Source organism: Balaenoptera physalus, assembly GCF_965194825.1.
Source record: "Balaenoptera physalus genome assembly, chromosome: 18".
In the NCBI taxonomy this organism is placed as follows: Eukaryota; Metazoa; Chordata; class Mammalia; order Artiodactyla; family Balaenopteridae; genus Balaenoptera; species Balaenoptera physalus.
The window spans coordinates 72,920,642-72,941,741 of record NC_138899.1 but is presented as its reverse complement, the minus strand read 5'-3'; the positions used below and the strand labels follow the sequence as shown (position 1 = coordinate 72,941,741).

The 21,100-nt window shown below is 39.7% G+C and overlaps 2 protein-coding genes across 9 annotated transcripts in view; one reads left to right on the top strand and one right to left on the bottom strand.

Annotated features, from left to right (window-relative positions):
* FRY (FRY microtubule binding protein) overlaps positions 1-14,083 on the top strand; it is a 434,377-nt gene extending 420,294 nt beyond the window's left edge. For 5 of the 8 annotated variants that reach the window (XM_082435479.1, XM_082435480.1, XM_082435473.1 and 2 more), the window contains 4 exons: positions 6,527-6,544; positions 8,377-8,487; positions 11,793-11,995; positions 12,638-14,083. In XM_082435479.1, coding sequence (XP_082291605.1) covers positions 6,527-6,544; positions 8,377-8,487; positions 11,793-11,995; positions 12,638-12,896 — 591 coding nt within the window. In that variant the 3' untranslated portion in view covers positions 12,897-14,083. The remainder of the gene's footprint in view (positions 1-6,526; positions 6,545-8,376; positions 8,488-11,792; positions 11,996-12,637) is intronic. The other 3 variants (XM_082435474.1, XM_082435475.1, XM_082435478.1) reach the window with 1 other exon arrangement.
* The window catches only part of ZAR1L (zygote arrest 1 like), a gene marked incomplete at its 3' end in the record, with an annotated part of 61,602 nt that continues 53,472 nt past the window's right edge, over positions 12,971-21,100 (bottom strand). Inside the window, 3 exon segments of the mRNA XM_082435789.1 lie at positions 12,971-13,068; positions 13,071-13,091; positions 13,094-13,118. Coding sequence (XP_082291915.1) covers positions 12,971-13,068; positions 13,071-13,091; positions 13,094-13,118 — 144 coding nt within the window.

Below are 21,100 nucleotides of genomic sequence, written 5' to 3'. Positions count from 1 at the left end.
ATTTAGGTCTTCTGCCCATTTTTGGATTGGGTTGTTTGTTTTTTGAATATTGAGCTGCATGAGTTGCTTGTATGTTTTGGAGATTAATCCTTTGTCAGTTGCTTCATTTGCAAATATTTTCTCCAATTCTGAGGGTTGTCTTTTCCTCTTGTTTATGGTTTCCTTTGCTGTGCAAAAGCTTTTAAGTTTCATTAGGTCCCATTTGTTTATTTTTGTTTTTATTTCCATATCTCTAGGAGGTGGGTCAAAAAGGATCTTGCTGTGATTTATGTCATAGAGTGTTCTGCCTATGTTTTCTTCTAAGAGTTTGATGGTGTCTGGCCTTACATTTAGGTCTTCAATCCATTGTGAGTTTATTTTTGTGTATGGTGTTAGAGAATGTTCTAATTTCATTCTTTTACATGTAGCTGTCCAGTTTTCCCAGCACCACTTATTGAAGAGGCTGTCTTTTTCTCCACTGTATATGCTTGCCTCCTTTATCAAAGATAAGGTGACCACATGTGCATGGGTTTATCTCTGGGCTTTCTTTCCTGTTCCATTGATCTATATTTCTGGTTTTGAGCCAGTACCATACTGTCTTGATTACTGTAACTTTGCAGTATAGTCTGAAGTCAGGGAGCCTGATTCCTCCAGCTCCGTTTTTCTTTCTCAAGATTGCTTTGGCTATTCGGGGTCTTTTGTGTTTCCATACAAATTGTGAAATTTTTTGTTCTAGTTCTGTGAAAAATGCCAGTGGTAGTTTGATAGGGATTGCATTGAATCTGTAGATTGCTTTGGGTAGTAGAGTCATTTTCACAATGTTAATTCTTCCAATCCAAGAACATGGTATATCTCTCCATCTATTTGTATCATCTTTAATTTCTTTCATCAGTGTCTCATAATTTTCTGCATACAGGTCTTTTGTCTCCTTAGGTAGGTTTATTCCTAGATATTTTTGTTGTTGTTGCAATGGTAAATGGGAGTGTTTTCTTAATTTCACTTTCAGATTTTTCATCATTAGTGTATAGGAATTCAAGAGATTTCTGGGCATTAATTTTGTATCCTGCTATTTTACCAAATTCATTCATTAGCCCTAGTAGTTTTCTGGTAGCATCTTTAGGCTTCTCTATGTACAGTATCATGTCATCTGCAAACAGTGACAGCTTTACTTCTTCTTTTCTGATTTGGATTCCTTTTATTTCTGCCTCTTCTCTGATTGCTGTGGCTAAAACTTCCAAAGCAATATTGAATAATAGTGGTGAGAGTGGGCAACCTTGTCTTGTTCCTGATCTTAGTGGAAATGGTTTCAGTTTTTCACCATTGAGGACGATGTTGGCTGTGGGTTTGTCATATATGGCTTTATCATGTTGAGGACAGTTCCCTCTATGCCTACTCTCTGGAAGGTTTTTATCATAAATGGGTGTTGAATTTTGTCAAAAGCTTTCTCTGCATCTATTGAGATGATCATATGGTTTTTCTCCTTCAATTTGTTAATATGGTGTATCACATTGATTGATTTGCGTATATTGAAGAATCCTCGCTTTCCTGGGATAAACCCCACTTGATCATAGTGTATGATCCTTTTAATGTGCTGTTGGATTCTGTTTGCTAGTATTTTGTTGAGGATTTTTGCATCTATGTTCATCAGTGATATTGGCCGGTAGTTTTCTTTCTTTGTGACATCTTTGTCTGGTTTTGGTATCAGGGTGATGGTGGCCTTGTAGAATGAGTTTGGGAGTGTTCCTCCCTCTGCTATATTTTGGAAGACTTTGAGAAGGATGGGTGTTAGCTCTTCTCTAAATGTTTGATAGAATTCGCCTGTGAAGCCATCTGGTCCTGGGCTTTTGTTTGTTGGAAGATTTTTAATCACAGTTTCAATTTCAGTGCTTGGTGATTGGTCTGTTCATATTTTCTTTTTCTTCCTGGTTCAGTCTCGGAAGGTTGTGCTTTTCTAAGAATTTGTCCATTTCTTCCAGGTTGTCCATTTTATTGGCATAGAGTTGCTTGTAGTAATCTCTCATGATCCTTTGTATTTCTGCAGTGTCAGTGGTTACTTCTCCTTTTTCATTTCTAATTCTATTGATTTGAGTCTTCTCCCTTTTTTTCTTGAGTCTGGCTAATGGTTTATCCATTTTGTTTATCTTCTCAAAGAACCAGCTTTTAGTTTTATTGATCTTTGCTATCATTTCCTTCATTTCTTTTTCATTTATTTCTGATCTGATCTTTATGATTTCTTTCCTTCTGCTAACTTTGGGGGTTTTTTGTTCTTCTTTCTCTAATTGCTTTAGGTGTAAGGTTAGGTTGTTTATTTGAGATGTTTCTTGTTTCTTAAGGTAGGATTGTATTGCTATAAACTTCCCTCTTAGAATTGCTTTTGCTGCATCCCATAGGTTTTGGGTCGTTGTGTTTTCATTGTCATTTGTTCCTAGGTATTTTTTTATTTCCTCTTTGATTTCTTCAGTGATCTCTTGGTTATTAAGTAGTGTGTTGTTTAGCCTCCATGTGTTTGTATTTCTTACAGATTTTTTCCTATAATTGATATCTAGTCTCATAGAGTTGTGGTAGAAAAAGATACTTGATACGATTTCATTTTCTTAAATTTACCAAGGCTTGATTAGTGACCCAAGATATGATCTATCCTGGAGAATGTTCCATGAGCACTTGAGAAGAAAGTGGATTCTTTTGTTTTTGAATGGAATGTCCTATAAATATCAATTAAGTCCATCTTGTTTAATGTATCATTTAAAGCTTGTGTTTCCTTATTTATTTTCATTTTGGATGATCTGACCATTGGTGAAAGTGGGGTGTTAAAGTCCCCTACTATGATTGTGTTGCTGTCGATTTCCCCTTTTATGGCTGTTAGTATTTGCCTTATGTATTGAGGTGCTCCTATTCTGGGTGCATAAATATTTACAATTGTTATACCTTCCTCTTGGATTGATCCCTTGATCATTATGTAGTGTCCTTCTTTGTGTCTTGTAATAGGCTTTATTTTAAAGTCTATTTTGTCTGATATGAGAATTGCTACTCCAGCTTTCTTTTGATTTCCATTTGCATGGAATATCTTTTTCCATCCCCTCACTTTCAGTCTGTATGTGTCCCTAGGTCTGAAGTGGGTCTCTTGTAGACAGCATATATGTGGGTCTTGTTTTTGTATCCATTCAGCCAGTCTATGTCTTTTGGCTGGAGCATTTAATCCTTTTACATTTAAGGTAATTATCAATATGTATGTTCCTATTACCATTTTCTTAATTGTTTTGGGTTTATTATTGTAGGTCTTTTCCTTCTCTTGTTCTTCCTGCCTAGAGAAGTTCCTTTAGCATTTGTTGTAAAGCTGGTTTGGTGGTGCTAAATTCTCTTAGCCTTTGCTTGTCTGTAAAGCTTTTAATTTCTCCATCAATTCTGAATGAGATCCTTGCTGGGTAGAGTAATCTTGGTTGTAGATTTTTCTCCTTCATCACTTTAAATATGTCTTGCCACTCCCTTCTGGCTTGCAGGGTTTCTGCTGAAAGATCAGAAGCGTACACATACACACTCACGAAAAGAGAAAAAGGGAAAAAAATAAATATATATATCGTTACTCCCAAAGTCCACCTCCTCAATTTGGGATGATTCGTTGTCTATTCAGGTATTCCACAGATGCAGGTACATCAAGTTGATTGTGGAGATTTAATCCGCTGCTCCTGAGGCTGCTGGGAGAGATTTCCCTTTCTCTTCTTTGTTCACACAGCTCCTGGGGTTCAGCTTTGGATCTGGCCCTGCCTCTGCGTGTAGGTCGCCTGAGGGCGTCTGTTCCCGCCCAGACAGGATGGGGTTAAAGGCGCAGCTGATTCGGAGGCTCTGGCTCACTCAGGCCGGGGGGAGGGAGGGGTACGGAGGAGGCGGGGCGAGCCTGCAGCTGAGAGGCCAGCATGAAGTTGCAGCAGCCCGAGGCGCGCCGTGCGTTCTCCCGGGGAAGTTGTCCCTGGATCACGGGACCCTGGCAGTGGCGGGCTGCACAGGCTCCCAGGAGGGGCGGTGTGGAGAGTGACCTGTGCTTCCACTCAGGTTTCTTGGTGGCAGCAGCAGCAGCCTTAGCGTCTCACGCCCGTCTCTGGGGTCCGTGCTGATCGCCGCAGCTCGCGCCCATCTCTGGAGCTCCTTTAAGCGGCGCTCTGAATCCCCTCTCCTCGCGCACCAGGAAACAAAGAAGCACGAAAAAGTCTCTTGCTTGTTTGGCAGCTCCAGACCTTTTCCCGGACTCCCTCCCGGCTAGCCATGGCACACTAACCCCTTCAGGCTGTGTTCACACCGCCAACCCCAGTCCTCTCCCTGCGATCCGACTGAAGCCCAAGCCTCGGCGCCCAGCCCCCGCCCGCCCCGGCGGGTGAGCAGACAAGCCTCTCGGGCTGGTGAGTGCTGCTCAGCACCGAGCCTCCGTGCCGGGAATCTCTCCGCTTTGCCCTCCGCACCCCTGTGGCTGCGCTCTCCTCCGTGGCTCCGAAGCTCCCCGCTCCGCCCCCCGCAGTCTCCGCCTGGGAAGGGGCTTCCTAGTGTGTGGAAACCTTTCCTCCTTCACAGCTCCCTCCCAGAGGTGCAGGTCCCGTCCCTATTCTTTTGTCTCTGTTTTTTCTTTTTTCTTTTGCCCTACCCAGGTATGTAGGGAGTTTCTTTCCTTTTGGGAGGTCTGAGGTCTTCTGCCAGCGTTCAGTAGGTGTTCTGTAGGAGCTGTTCCATATGTAAATGTATTTCTGATGTATTTGTTGGGAGGAAGGTGATCTCCGCATCTTACTCTTCTGCCATCTTGAAGCTCCTCCTATGATACTGTTAATGAATAAGAACTAGATGATTCTAGGCTTTTAAGCTACCTTGTCTATGATCAATTCTTAACATCTTGACTTCTTGACATTTTTTTTCTCATTTTGAGAAAACATACCTCTAAATCCAATTTATATATAAATCAAGCCATATCAGGAGTACAGGAACCGGGCTTGAAGAAAATCCTTGTGACCAAATAAAACAAATTCCCACATTTTCAAAAGAATCTTGAATCACCAAAACATAGATATATCTATAAAGACTTCTAAAGGGATTATTTTTAAAACCTGGATACCAGAAAATATTTGCGTGTGGGGGGGTAGTTTTAACATTTTCCTTGAAAGGCTTTTTTCACTATCTTTTTGGAGCTCTAAATGCAAACTACATCCAAGCCTGTGGCCTAGGAAAAGATTCTGGGGTAATAAATATCAATGCAGCTTGGACTAGCCTACCTAGAAAGGAGAGTGTAAGGAGGACACTGAGAACTGGTGTGCGTCAAGCTGGCCATCTCCCCAGAAACACAAGTGTGTGCCCTGAGTGTGGAGTGGAAGGAATTCGTTGACAATGAAATTCCTCGGTACCAGGCTGAAGTCAAAAAGCCTCATTTGCCTTCACTGAACAGAGAAAATTTTTCTTTAGCTGACTTGATGACCTGGGATTACAACACTGTTTTGGAAAACAGTAAAAAAGATAGCAGTTTTCTTCACATAAGACCATGTAATTTACTCAGCACTTGCTTCATTCCATGCTTCTGAAAAGTAAATTCCATGGTAGAAGCAGTTATGTACTAAGGTGCATACTAAACGTTTCAATCAGATTTGACGTTTTCTAAAAAGTCTTCACAGTGGCAACTCTGTATATGTAGACTTAAAACTCTGGCCCTGTACTCCTTTCTTGTGTGACATTGTCTTTCAGTACATAAGGTTTGGTTATAAAAACTTCTAGCACAGTTAAAGTTTTCTTGAAAATAGTAAATACCTCAGGTTGTGTAATCTGTAACATGGCCCAGTTACAAATTTATAATCTTGTAGACTAACATCCGTTCTAGATTACTTTTAGAAATTGTCTGCTGGGGAAAAATATTATAAAAACTAAAATGCAAGATTACTTGTCATATCTCACACTTGTTTGGGAGTATAAAGACAATGTTCAGTCCTTTGAAATAATATCTAGCAGTCCTGTAAAATATTCTCAATGTGGAAGGCAATCTGACTCTAAAGAAAATGCCACTTAGATTGTTAATTATATTCTATGCTAATTGGATAGTCATAGTGTAGTAGATATGAAGCCAAACATATTAAAGACTCTGCCTTAACTTAGCAATAGTATAATTTGTTTGGGGCTGTGGCTCTTTCAGATTAATCAGTTGGCCTCCTCACAGTTTTACTATGTTTACTATGTTACTATTCACATTTAAACACTAAAATCTTCAAGCAATATAAGTTTTCACTTATGGTCTCTCCAAGACTGACAAAGTCTAAATGAACTAATCAGAGAATCTAAAAGATCACAAATTATGTTTTCTCAATGACATGTTTCCCATTAGAGCTTGTTTCTAACTGGACTGCTGTGCATGTTGAATGGGTACAACATTTGCAACCATTTATCACGTTGGGGCAAGCGATGCTAATACGGCTGACGGCTGACGGTTCTGCTCTTGGAAGAGGGCCGTGCTTTCTGTTGCATGCATTACACTGACCCTGTACTTTCTTTCCTTTCCTTTGTTTCCTGTGCCATGCTTGCTGTGTAGCAAATGGAATCTCTTGCAGTAAGTTAACTTTCTTTCATACTCTTTGTCCGTTTAGGCACGGACCCATAACAGTCTTGTTCTTACTGTTACTATTATATCTCTTAGCATGTTTTCCCTCTTTTGTTTCATTTTCTTTTATTTGGTAGACTGAGACATGTAGTTGATTAGCATTCTGGGCTGCTTTCCTCACAAAGTAGACACCTATGTTGCTATGAACTCTCATGTTATCACTAGACTATTTTTAGAAATAACTACCATTATCTGACACTTAGAAAAGTCAGAGTTTTCATAGCTAGGTTTCACCCTAAATTGTGAAAGGTAACATTTTGTTTTTAAACAATACTTTTTTTGTCTGAGAGTCTCTGGCAGTTGTCTTTTATACCAGATTTTGAAAAGGTTTCCACAAAGTCAAGTTTAAATTATCATAAAATGTGTTACTAAAACAACCAAACATCTAGTTTGGGTTAGCAAATGAGTATAGCTACTTCTTTACACTTAGGCTGGTTACCAGCATTGAGAGATCAAATCAATCTAAGTAGAATTGCTTTTTCCCCCCTAAGGGCCAGGGAGAGAGGAGAAAGAAAACTCCATCCAGCATGGTCTTAGCATGAACTTTCGTCACTTTAAAAATTAGGGTCCAGAGTATGTTAATAATACTATTAATGGAATATGCTTCCTAAAAACCTAAATTTAAATTCTTGTCATTTCTCTCCTTAAACTGACTTGGGGGGAACAATTTTAAGTCACTTCAATGGCTCTCAATTCTTACTGAGTTCTTTATAGTCCATTAGTGAAAGAAAGGCCCTATTTATTCTTACTTAACCACATTTGAAAACTGAACAGTGAAGTGTTTGGTTTAAGCCACATATCTCACCCACTTTCAGTGGTGACTGCTGAGCCATTAAATTCTATCTAGTGAAGGCTGTCCTTTTCCTCTCGCAGAATCCCATCTGCTACCTAGGAGCTAACCCTTTCTTGGGATAAAACAGGCAAAGTTTAGAGGCCATTAAGCAGATAACAGCTCAAAGAGTACTATGATCATTGGTGTTGGAATTACTCATGGTTTATTCTTCCCTTACAGTACATATAAGCTGTATAATGAAAACATTTTCAATTCCAGAGGTGTCTATAGAGCTCCAGGGCCATTTTGTATGCATATTTTTTAACGTTCTTTCTTTCCACAGAAAGTTTTGCATGCTTTCATGATTTCTCCTTTTTGTAAGCATTTTGGGCCCTTTTTATCTCCCTTTAATTCAACAAATTTGTTGAGCACTGAGTAGAAGCATCATCATTAAACCTGACGCAGCACCTTAGACAGTCACGTGACTCTTGTGTTTACACAGACTTTAGGATGAGTGCCTACACCCTAAATGGCAGCCAGAGTTGTCACAAGGAATAATCTCCCAAGTGTCTGCTGAATTTATGAATTTAACACCTAGAACCACTTAATGTGCCTTTCAAATATACTTTTAATAAAAAGAAATTGTGTTCAAAGATGTATAGCTTGTAAAAATTAAGACAACTACAGCTATAATTTGTAGATATTAAACCTGTAATTTAATTGGCAAATATAATGGAAATTTGGCAGTTCACTAAGTCCCTTTATAGCTAGCTACTACTTCTTTCTAATTAGTCATCCTCCAGGAGCTGTTTTATTCTATATGACACAGTGAATTTCTCACTGATAGTCATTGATTGGATTTATTGTTCTGTTTTATTTAGAATGGTAACAACTAGTTATGGTTCCTTGATTTTAAAAAAAAAGGTGCATTAGTCTCCACTAAGATTTCACTTACTATACAAGAATGATCCTTAATAACTCTTTCTTCCCATGCAAATTCTCTCTTTAGCAACTGGAACTGTGTCAGAGGTTGTATAAGCTACACTTCCAGCTGCTGCTGCTTTTTCAGTCATACTGTAAGCTCATCGGCCAGGTGCACGAAGTCAGCTCCACGCCAGAGGTGAGCCTGCCCACTCCCGACCCCAGGTCCTGCCCTGAGTATCACTGCTTTCCTTTTGTTCTCCCTCCTGCCAGTTTATCAATGTCCAAGTGATTTTATTCCCACATAAGCCTTTCACTCAAGCACAAGTCTTAAATACCAGTGTCTTATGTTTATTTCCGTGCTCACGTGACAGTGCCAGGACTCGGGTGAGGCAAGCGACATACCTGGACACAAAATACAAGGACGACCTTGAGGGTGAGCCCCTCCCTGAATGCTGTGCCGAGGGCCTCACTTGCCTCCCCCTGGCCCTGTGTCTGGGGATCCTTATTTGAAAAAGTTCCTTGTGTTACGGTTTTTCTTACCTCTAGCTGTTCACACTTGATCCTATGTTGAGGTAAGAAGGAAATAACTACATGATATTCGATTCTCTTCCGCTTCCCTGCTCTGCTTATCATCCGGATGCATTAATATTTTTAATGTAAAAGGTAAAATAACTTGAGCATACAGCTTCTGAGTGAGCCAAATTTTTCCTAGACTTGAAAAAATACTACTGCAGTGTAGTAGACGAAATAATGGTGGTGTACACTGGATATTGTGGACGCTCAGAGGGTGAGTGCCTAGTTCACCTGGAGACAAGGAGGTTGAAAGAGGAAACTTTCTGGGGCGATCACACCTGAGCTGATTCTTAAAGGATGAGTTAGAATTCGATGAAGTGGGGGGTAAGGAGGAATGTTCCAGTAAGAAACAACAGCGTGGGCATAAACATGGTAGTGAGAAAGAGAAAGGAACTACAAGTACAGGCAATTGAGGATTGCTAGACTACAAAATGCAAACCAAGAGGAACGATGGACTAAGGCGGAAGAGATAAGTAAGGTGAGATCATGCAAGATGCTGCACCTGTGAGTATTTTAGTTCGATCTTCACGGCAGGGATGTGGAGGGTGGATTTGATGACAACTAGACTGGAGACAGACCAGTCAGTTATGAGGCCGCTGAAATAGCTCAGATGAGAGGTGAGAGTTTGAACTAGGACAGAAGTGCTAGGTAAGGAGAGGGAGGAAACGTGGGAGATATTTTAGGACAAAAGGTCACTGAAACTGATTGGGTTGTGGGGGGGGGGGAGAGGGAGGAGTCGAGGACGATGCTCAGGTCCCCTCTCAGATGAACTACGTAACCACAGTGCCACCGCTAAGACAGGGATGTCAGAGGAGGACTGAGACAATGGTACATCCACAGCTCCTGCCTGCTCGTCAGTGACCGACTCTGCCTGCTAGATCCCATCTTGCTTGTAGTTAAATACAAGGATCTGCTGCTAAAGGTGCAGATGTGCTAACTGTCAGGGAACAGTCATGAGTCCATGAAACAATCCCACTGCAAGCAGCGGAGTGTGGATGGAGCCCAGAAACCTCACGTCTGAGTTGGGGGTAGGGGAGGAGGAGACAGAATGACAGCCATTTAACCACAGTTATTACTCAGTGTGGAAAAAAGGAAAGTGACTATAGTTTTTAAATATACAGTTCGCCCTTGAACAACATGAGTTTGAACTGTGAATCCACTTACCTATGTGGATTTTTTCAATAAATATATTGGAAATTCTGTTGGAAATTCGAAAAATCTCGCAAACATACCTAGAAATAGATATGTCGTGACTGCATAAAATATACGTAGACATACATATAACACACAAAATATGTATTAATGGACTGTGTGTTATCAGTAAGGCTTCCGGTCAACAGGAGGCTGTTAGTAGTTAAGTTCTAGGGGCGGGGGGGGTGGACCAGAAGTTAGACCGTGCCCCTAACCCCGAGTTGTTCAAGGGTCAACTGTCCTTTCACAGATCCCAGTTTCAAGGGAGACAGGAGTCAGACATCTTTGTTTATGAAGAGCTCTTCACAAACGAGTTTTCCTCCACAGAATCACAAATTATCAGATAAAAGAAAAGACAGTTGATGACTGGGATTTGCCCATTGTCAAGATAAGCTTTTCTCTTCTGGAAAGTAGGAACCGAACCCTCAGAGTCCATTCTCTGCTCCAAAAATAGAGGACGATGCACATGCAATTCACACGCCATTTTCCATATTGAAAAAGTAGTTCACGTTTCACTTAAGAGTAGTAAGTTACATGTTTCATACCGTGTGTGTGTATATCATTATTTTAAATCTAATAAATTTAAAGTGAATTTTTCCTTAATTATTTTAAATCTAGGTAAGTTTTAAATACTTTACACACACATACAGTATTTAAAACTTACCTAGATTTAAAATAAGAAATTCACCTTCACACTTAAAAACTATATGTCTAAGACACTCTTAACAACTTATGTAAAAGGATTACCTCCTTGAATTTTGAACCTGGGGCTGGAGTACAGAGTTGTATTTAATTGGCATCTGTGTGAAGACAGTCCTTGAGGGCTTCAGTTCTATAGCCTGTGCAGTGAGCAAGCTGGGAATGAAGACAGGTAAAGACGCTGGGTAAATCAACTTTTCTAAGAAACTGGGCATCCTCAGCTTACATGGCAAAGGGAAACAAAAAACCTTTAAATTCATCTCAGTTTCTTTTAAATGCTCTTGAGGTCAAACTGCAAAAGAGCTGTCTTCCACTGTACACTTTGGAGGCACTAAGAAGTGACATAGTTTCTCTTTATGATTTACTTTTTAACAACTCAGAATCTTTTGGTTCCAGTAATTCTGAGGGAAAATATCTCTTACCTATAACATGAATACTAACATGACATTGAGAATTTTCCTCCTTCCTCTTAAAATTATGTCTTTCATCTTTTCCCATGGCATAGGAGTAGTGAGAAAAGTTTATTCTTCAAACAGCATCCGTGTTCATAATTACATTTATTGGGCACTTTTGTGCCAAGCTGTTTGTTTAATCTTTAAAATAACCTGAGAGGTGGGTAATATCTTCAATCTCACAGATGAAAAAACTAAGGCACGTAAAAGTTTGTTTACTTGACTATGCAGTAGTCAAGAATGCAGAACTGGCATCTAATAAACCCAGCTTTATCCAACTCCCGAGCCTGTTCTCTTGTGCATTTTACTTCTGTGTATGCCCTTCTGCTTAAATAGACGAGATTTTAAAAGGAGTCAATCTTTTCTATAAGGAGAGCATCCCAGCTGTTGATACATAGGTGAATACAACGCATTCAGCCCCATAACCCTACATATACCACGCAGTATGGTTTCATCTGTCCTATTTTAGTTTACCGAGATATTAAGCTTCTGCTTCACCAAACCTCATACAAATTTTTTTTTAACTTTGGGGATGTAAAATCCAGCCTGCAACTAAATACAGTAAAAATACATTTTTTTTTAACAGCTGCTAAATATGTCCAGGGAACTGAGTGACCTAAAGAAAAACCTGAAGGAGGCTACTGCAGCCATCACAGCCGACCCTCTCTACATAGAGGGGGCGTGGTCTGAGCCGACCTTCACATCCACTGAAGCAGCCATCCACTCCATGCTCGAGTGCTTGAAGAACAACGAACTTGGCAAGGCTCTACGGCAAATCCGGGAATGCAGGTGATGCTGCTATTTCTGTTTAGAGACGGTTAAAGGAAGTGCATGCCTAATAGTTACTTTGTCATGGTTGGGGACTAAATCACTACGGAAGGAACACCGAGATGTTTATATAAACCCTTCTCAGATCCTTCCCATTACCATGCCAGGAACATCAGATTTCAGAACTTATTGTTTAAAGTGTTGGTTTCGGTTCTGGTCATCTGTCATCTCTAAAATGTTCAAACACTTCAAAGTATACGCCAACATAATTTTAAAACTAATTATTTGAATGTAGCCTCTTTGGGTTTTTTCTCCCTATATTTTGATAGTATATTCACATTCATTGTAACCAGAATGCTATAGCAAATAAATATTTTAAGATTATGGGATTCCATTCTGATATTTTTTTACTTTAGATATTTTATCAAAACCAATAATATTCAATATTCTAAAACTGATCATGTGATGTCTGCACAACTCTGAATATTACTAAAAAAGCCACAGAACTGTGTATTTTAGATAGTGAATTGTATAGTTTGTGAATCATATCTCAACAAAAGCTTTTGTATTAAAAGAGCAATTTTCTTATACTAATAAAGACTCATAACCTCTCAACCTTGTGAATAATAGTGCCTCTAATCTGCTCTTCTTTTCTGACTGCAGAAGTCTGTGGCCCAATGACATCTTTGGAAGCAGTTCTGACGATGAGGTCCAGACCCTACTGAATATTTATTTCCGTCATCAAACTCTGGGACAAACAGGTACTTACGCACTGGTGGGGTCTAACCAGAGCCTGACCGAGATCTGCACCAAGCTGATGGAGCTGAACATGGAGATCCGGGACATGATCCGCAGGGCCCAGAGCTACCGGGTCCTCACCGCTTTCCTTCCAGACTCCAGTGTTTCCGGCACTAGTCTCTGACAGGAGCCTTCCGTCCCCCATGGGTGCCAAGCTGGGGGTGCTGCCATGCTGGGGTGACGTCATTCAGTGTCTTCTCAGCCTTCAAAAGGCTTGGTCAGACTGTTCTCCCTCTTGTTACCTGTAGGACTTTTTCTAAAGAGGATGGCAGAACTTCCAACGTGTAGCAATACTATAAGAACCAAGGTAGCATAGGACATTCTGGAACAGCCTCCATCCGTCATGCTGTGTGGCACAAATGTGTTATTTTACTGAGCAAATGCAACTCACTACTGAAGATGTGACTTCCATTGCATACCAAAGCCGACTACTCTGAACAGTACCTTCCTTTCTAGAAACAATTTTAGATTGGCAAAAGTGCAATGTTTTCTTCGCTAAAAATATTTTATATTCTAAAACTTGTACATTCTTTCCTTTTCTTTTTTTTTTTCTTTTTTTGGTGGGCTGAGGAAGGGACAGGCAGAATGAAGCTGGCCACTGAAAACTGTAAGACGGTCAAAAGCTGACAGCCTGTATGTGAAAAGGGAATTGTAAATGGACAATTTAATGTACACTGAAATTTGAATACAATTACTGTATCTAAAAGGAGCTGCTATGAAGTACCTTTCTTATGTTGCTAGGCTACTGTTTCGAAAGCCCTGGATCTCTTTGCAGGGGTCTGTGATTAGGACCCTCGCACCAAAAATGGTCCAGAGAGACCTTTTTTTAAAGGATCTTGGCTGCTTTTTACTATAAGGTTGCTTTTATGAGCATATTTATACAACAGAAGGATAAGTGTTAATTTTAACCAACTTGGCCATTTTGTAGAAAAAAGTTAGACATTCAACATTATAAATTCCAAGTCTTTCCACCTGTTACGCATGCATATTTTAATATCCGTTTGGATAGCTGGAAGTAGAATCATAACGGTAAAATATGAGTTGTCACTTCGCTTCTTAAGAAATGTCATTTTATTTGTAATATATATGTAAAGGGCCATTCTTAAGTTTTCTCCTTAAACTTAATGCTGTCAAGTGTTAGCTGTGTGCATGTAAACCTGTTGCACATTAGAAACATATTCAAAGTTTATCTGTGTAACTTATTCACTCTGTAAATACATTTAAAGTTTTTGTGATGTAATCTCGGTTAATACTCTGTTCAGAACTTCCTTTAGACTAAAAGAAAAAAATACATATTGACCACAGGTTTTATTTCTGCTTAATGAAGATTTTTGCCGTTGACACATTTATAGTTTTGTGTGTGGGTTGCCACAGTGACAACCCCAAGGGGTGCCACACTCCTATGTGTTCCATGAATGGCAGCCAGTGGGGTTGTGAGGCAAGTACAGTGACCCTGGGGAGCAGGAGGTCTCTGGAACCTCTTGAAGTGGACACCAAAGACTGTGACCCTCAACCAGTGCTCACTGGGATCAAAAAGAGAAATCAGAGAAGAACAAGAGCTCTCATTGTCCATAACCTATCATTAGGTTGTCATCCTTAACATTTTGAAATAGACCCATAATGATCAGGAAAAAGTAGTAAGAGTTTTGTTCTTTCACCAAAACCCATCTATTCTTCACCCCACTCAAAAAACAGGGTCATGGAGACACATAACAATGTAATCTCTATGGTCTTCCTACTCATACTTCTTAGATTAACAAATTTAACTTGCTTTCATAACATGCACCAACTAAATCATAAGTAGTAATTTTCTAGAATACCCTGCAACAGAGCCTGACCCAAGATTTTTTTAATGTTACCATAGGTACAACTATTCACTCATTTTAAAGACTTTCTGGACATTGCTGTCAACATACTCTTCTGATGATTTCACCTTACCTTAAAGATGATTCTCCATGATTTGTAGAAAAGAAACTGAATCACAATCTCTCTGAAAAAAAGTCTTACATAATGCAGGTCTCTGTGGTTAACAACACTAGCCAACTCTCAGAGTTCTGCTGGGACCCACAGTAAAAAGGACTGACCAGTCGTGACTGAATTTTCCACCATGGCCTCTTACCCAGCAAAGAACCACCATGATGGGTTACTCTTTTAAAAAATGGAGATTTCAGTAATATAATCTGTAGTCATGGGAAGTAATGGGTTTTTTTCTGTTTATTTAAAAAAAAAACAGATTTGTTAATGTGAAAGATTTCTTCTACTTTTCCACTATTTCTTAACCTTCTCTCCCTTGAGTATAAGAGAAAGGCCCTTTGAAGCTGCAGACCTGCCCCATTTGAGCCCAACAATCAATGACTTCAGAGCTGCAGTCAAATCTCCTTGGGTATTGTGTTGTGCCTCTGTTACTGAAGTGTTAATTTTCACTTCCCAAGGAACAGGGATGGAGAGGAGGGGAGATGAGAGGTAGAGATATCCACCCAAAGGAGAGGGCAGATATCTAACAGATGCTTCTGGGATAAGAGAAATACCTCCTCATACCTCCATGCTTTCTAGTCCCAAAACATGATACACTTTACCCACGGGCATAAAACAATTCAGACAGGTGCACTGCAACTTAGACATAACTTGATTAAAATTGTAATGTCCAAATCGAGTATTTTAGAAAAAGCACCATACATTTTAGAGGCATGCGAGTGTCTTATTCTCACCAATAGGTGAGACTGTTAATATGTTAGTACAGCTCTGAAATAAAGATGCTTGTAACTTAGCATTGCACCTGCACACGTGTCCACAAACATGCACAGAGTTAGGTCTTAAGGCTCTTCAGGTTCCAAATCCTAATTCTGTTCTTTTCAGTGAATTGCAAATTACAGAAACAAGGGGGGAGCATCTAGGGAGGGGAACAAGCAGGGGTGCCCAGAGAGGTCATGGAAGCTCTGCACGCTTTCCCCAAGCCCTGCCCTACACATCTGTTCCATATGGATGTTCATCTGTATCTTATCATATCCTTTAAGAACAAACCAGTAACAGTATTATCATTTAAGACAAATTCGTTTCAGAAGCTTGGTGTTATCCTCACTACATTCTTGCTGCTCAAAGCACGCAGATCAATATTAGCTACCTTTTCTGGGAGCCTGGAAGAAACACAGACTCTCAGGTCCTACTGCAGACCTACAGATTCAGAATCTGCATTTTGACAGAACCCTCAGAGAGATCCCCAGAAAGATGGCAGAGTAGAAGGACCTGAGCTCACCCATCTCACGAAAACACCAAAATCAAGACTAACAGCTGAATGACCATCGACAAAAAATGACTGGAACCTACCAAAAAGATAATCTACTTCCAAAGACAAAAAAGAAGCCACAATAAGATGGTAGGAGGGTTCCATTCGCGATATAATCAAATCCCATACCCACCAGGTGGGCGACCCACAAACTAAAATAATTATATCGCAGAGGTTCTCCCACAGAAGTGAGAGTTCTGAGCCCCAGGTCAGGCTCCCCAGTATGGGGATCTGGAATTGGGAGAAGGAGCCCCCAGAGCATTTGGCTTTGAAGGTCAGAGGGGCTTCATCGCAGAAACTCCACAGAACTGGGGGAAACAGAAACGCCACTCTTGGAGGGCGCACACAAGATTTCATGTGCACTGGGACCCAGTGGAAAAAGCAGTGACTTCATAAGAGCCTGGGCAAGACCTACCTGCTGATCTTGGAGAGTGTCCTGGAGAGGCAGGAGGTGGCTGTGGCTCACTGTGGGGACAAGGACACTGGTGGCAGAGGTACTGGGGAGTACTCATTGGTGTAAGCTGTCCTGGAGGCCGCCATTTTGATGCCAAGACCTGGCCCTACCCAACAGCCCAAAGGCCACCCATAATGTTGGGATGCCTCAGGCCAAACAACCAACAGGGTAGGAATGCAGCCCCACCCTTCAGCAGACTTTAAGGCTGCTTAAAAGTCTTCCTGAGCCCGCAGCTGCCTATAAACACACCCTTTGACATGGCCCTACCCACCAGAGGGATAAGACCCACCACCCACCAGTGGGCAGGCATGAGTCCCTCCCAACAGGAAGCCTGTACAAGGCTCTTAGACCAGCCTCATCTACCAGGGGGCAGACACCAGGAGCAAGAGGAACTATAATTCTGAAGACTGTAGGACAGCAAACACATAAAGTTAGACAAAATGAGACAGCAGAGGAATATGTTCCAGATAAAACCCTAGAACAACTAAGTGAAGTGAAGACAGGCAATCTACCCAAAAAAGAACTCAGAGTAATTAAAGATGATCCAAGATCTCAGAAAAAGAATGGAAGCACAGACCAAGAAGATACAAGATATGTTTAACAAAGAGCTAGAAAATTTAAAGAACAAACAGATGAACAATAAAATAACTGAAAGGAAAAATACACTAGAAGGAATCAATAGCAGAATTAATGAGGCAGAGGAATGTATAAGTGAGCTGGAAGACAGAATGGTGGAAATCATTGCCACAGAACAGAATAAAGAAAAAACAATGAAAAGAAATGAGGACAGTCTACAAGACCTCTGGGACAACATTAAACACACCAACGTTCACATTATAGGGGTCCCAGAAGGACAGGAGAAAGAGAAAGGACCTGAGAAAATATTTGAAGAGATAATAGCCAAAAACTTCCCTAACATGGGAAAGGAAACAGTCACCCAAGTCCAGGAAGCACAGAGAGTCCCATACAGGATAAACCCAAGGAGGAACCTGCCGAGATACATATTAATCATATTTACAAAAATTAAAGACAAATAGAAAATATTAAAAACAACAAGGGGAAAGCAACAAATAACATACAAGGGAATCCTCATAAGGTTATCGGCTGATTTTTCAGCAGAAACTCTGCAGCCCGGAAGGGAGTGTCATGATATATTTAAAGTGATGAAAGGGAAAAACCTACAACCAAGAATACTCTAACCAGCAATGCTCTCATTCACATTCGACAGAGAAATCAAAAGTTTTACAGACAAGCAAAAGCTAAGAGAATTCAGCACCACCAAACCAGCTTTACAACAAATGCTAAGGGAACTTCTCTAGGTAGAAAAGAAAAGCCCATGACTAGAAACAAGAAAATTACAAATGGGAAAGCTCACTGGTAAAGGCAAACATACAGTAAATATAGGAAATCATCCACACACAAATATATCAAAAGCAGCAATCATGAGAAGAGGACAGTACAAATGCAGGATATTGAAAATGCATTTGAAATTAAGAGACCAGCAACTTAACACAATCCTGTATATATATAGACTGCTATATCAAAACCTCATGGTAGCTGCCAACCAAAAACCAACAATAGATATACACACAAAAAAGAAAAAGTAATCCAAACACAACACTAAAGACAGTCATCAAATCACAAGAGAAGACAACAAAAGAGGAAGAGAAGAAAAAAGACCTATGAAAACAATCCCAAAACAATTAACAAAATAGAAATAAGAACATACATACTGGGGGACTTCCCTGGCAGTCCAGTGGTTAAGACTCTGCACTTCCAATGCAGTGGGCATGGGCTCGATCCCTATTCAGGGAACTAAGATCCCACATGTTGCAAAGCGTGGCCAAAAAAAAAAAAAAAAAAAAAAAAGAACATACATATTGTTAATTACCTTAAATGTAAGTGGATTAAATGCTCCAACCAAAAGACACCGACTGCTGAATGGATACAAAAACAATACCATATATATGCTGTCTACAAGAGACCCACTTCAGACCTAGGGACACATACAGACTGAAAGTGAGAGGAGGGATGAAGGTATTCCATGCAAATGTAAATCAAAAGAAAGCCAGAATAGCAATACTCATATCAGACAAAATACACTTTAAACTAAAGACTGTTATGAGCGACAAAGAAGGACACTACATAATGATCAGAGATCAACCCAAGAAGAAGATATAACTATTGTAAATAGTTATACGCACCCATTATAGGAGCACCTCAATATATAAAGCAAATACTAACAGCCATAAAGAGAGAAATCAACAGTAACACAATAATAGTGGGGGACTTTAACACCCCACTTTCATCAATGGACAGATCATCCAGACAGAAAATCAATAAGGAAACACAGGCCGTAATGACATTAGACCAGATGGACTTAATTGATATTTATAGACTATTCCATCTGAAAGCAGCAAAATACACATTCTTCTCAAGTGCATATGGAACATTCTCAAGGATAGATCACATGCTGGGCCATTAAGCAAGCCTCAATATTTAAGAAAATTGAAATCATATCAAGCATCTTTTCTGACCACAATGCTATGAGATTAGAAATCAACTACAAGAAAAAAAAAACTGTAAAAAACACAAACAGGTGGAGGCTAAAAAATATGCTACTAAACAGCTAATGGATCACTGAGTAAAGCAAAGAGAAAATCAAAAAAATACCTAGAGAAAAATGAAAATGAAAACACAGTGATCTAAAACCTATGAGACACAGAAAAAGCATTCCTAAGAGGGAAGTTTACAACAATACAATCTTACCTCAGGAAACAAGAAAAATCCCAAATAAGCAACCTAACTTTACACCAAAAGCAACTAGACAAAGAAGAACAAACAAAACCCAAAGTTAGTAGAAGGAAAGAAATCATAAAGATCAGAGCAGAAATAAATGAAATAGAGATGAAGAAAACAATAGAAAAGACCAATGAAACTAAAAGCTGGTTCTTGGAAAAGATAAACAAAATTGATAAACCTTTAGCCAGACTCATCAAGAAAAAAAGGGAGAGGGCTTAAATCAGTAAAATTAGAAATGAAGAAGGAGAAGTTACAACTGACACCACAGAAATACAAAGGATCATAAGAGACTACTGTACAAGCAACTATATGCCAGTAAAATGGACAACCTAGAAGAAATAGACAAATTCTTAGAAAGGTACAATCTTCCAGAACTGAACCAGGAAGAGAAAATATGAACAGACCAATCACAAGCAATGAAATAGAAACAGTGATTTTAAAACTCCTACAAACAAAAATCCAGGACTAGATGGCATCACAGGCGAATTCTATCAAACATTTAAAGAAGAGCTAACACCTATCCTTCTGAAACTATTTTAAAATGGAGGAAGGAACACTCCCAAACTCATTCTATGATCCTCTATCACCCTGATACCAAAATCAGACAAAGACACCACAAAAAAAGAAAATTACAGGCCAATATCACTGATGAACATAGAAGCAAGAATCCTCAACAAGATACTAGCAAACCAAGTCCAACAATACATTAAAAGGATCATACACCACAATCAAGTGGGATTTATCCCAGGGAAGCAAGGATTTTTCAATATCCACAAATCAATCAGTGTGATATACCAGATTAACAACCTGAAGAATAAAAACCATATGATCACCTCAATGGATGCTGAAAAAGCTTCAGACAAAATCCAACACCCACTTATGATAAAAACTCTCCAGAAAGTGGGCATGGCAGGAACATACCTCAACATAATAAAGGCCATATATAACAAACCTACAGCTAACATCATGCTCAATGATGAAAAGCTGAAAGATCAGAAATGAGACAAGGATGTCCACTCTCCTCACTTTTTTATTCAATCTACTTTTGTAAATCCTAGCCATGGCAATCAGAGAAAAAAAAGAAATAAAAGGAATCCAAACTGGAAAAGAAGAAGTAAAACTGTCACTGTTTGCAGATGACATGATACTATACATAGAAAATCCTAAAGATGCTATCAGAAAACTACTAGAGCTCATCAATGAATTCGGTAAAGTTTCAGGATACAAAATAAATACACAGAAATCTGTTGCATTTCTATACACTAATAACGAAAGATCAGAAAGAGAAATTAAAGAAACAATCCCGACCAGTCCCTCCCATCAACTCTCTTAGATAGCCTCATCCACCAGAGGGCAGACAGCAGAAGCAAGAAGAACTACAATCCTGCAGCTTGTGGAACAAAAACCACATTCACAGAAAGATAGACAAGATGAAAAAGCAGAGGGCTACATAGCAGATGAAGGAACAAGATAAAACCCCAGAAAAACAACTAAATGAAGTGGAGATAGGCAACCTTCCAGAAAAAGAATTCAGAATAATGATAGTGAAGATGATCCAGGACCTCGGAAAAAGAATGGAGGCAAAGATCGAGAAGATGCAAGAAATGTTTAACAAAGACCTAGAAGAATTACAGAACAAACAGAGATGAACAATACAATAACTGAAATGAAAACTACACTAGAAGGAATCAATAGCAGAATAACTGAGGCAGAAGAATGGGTAAGTGACCTGGAAGACAGAATGGTGGAATTCACTGCTGCAGAACAGAATAAAGAAAAAAGAATGAAA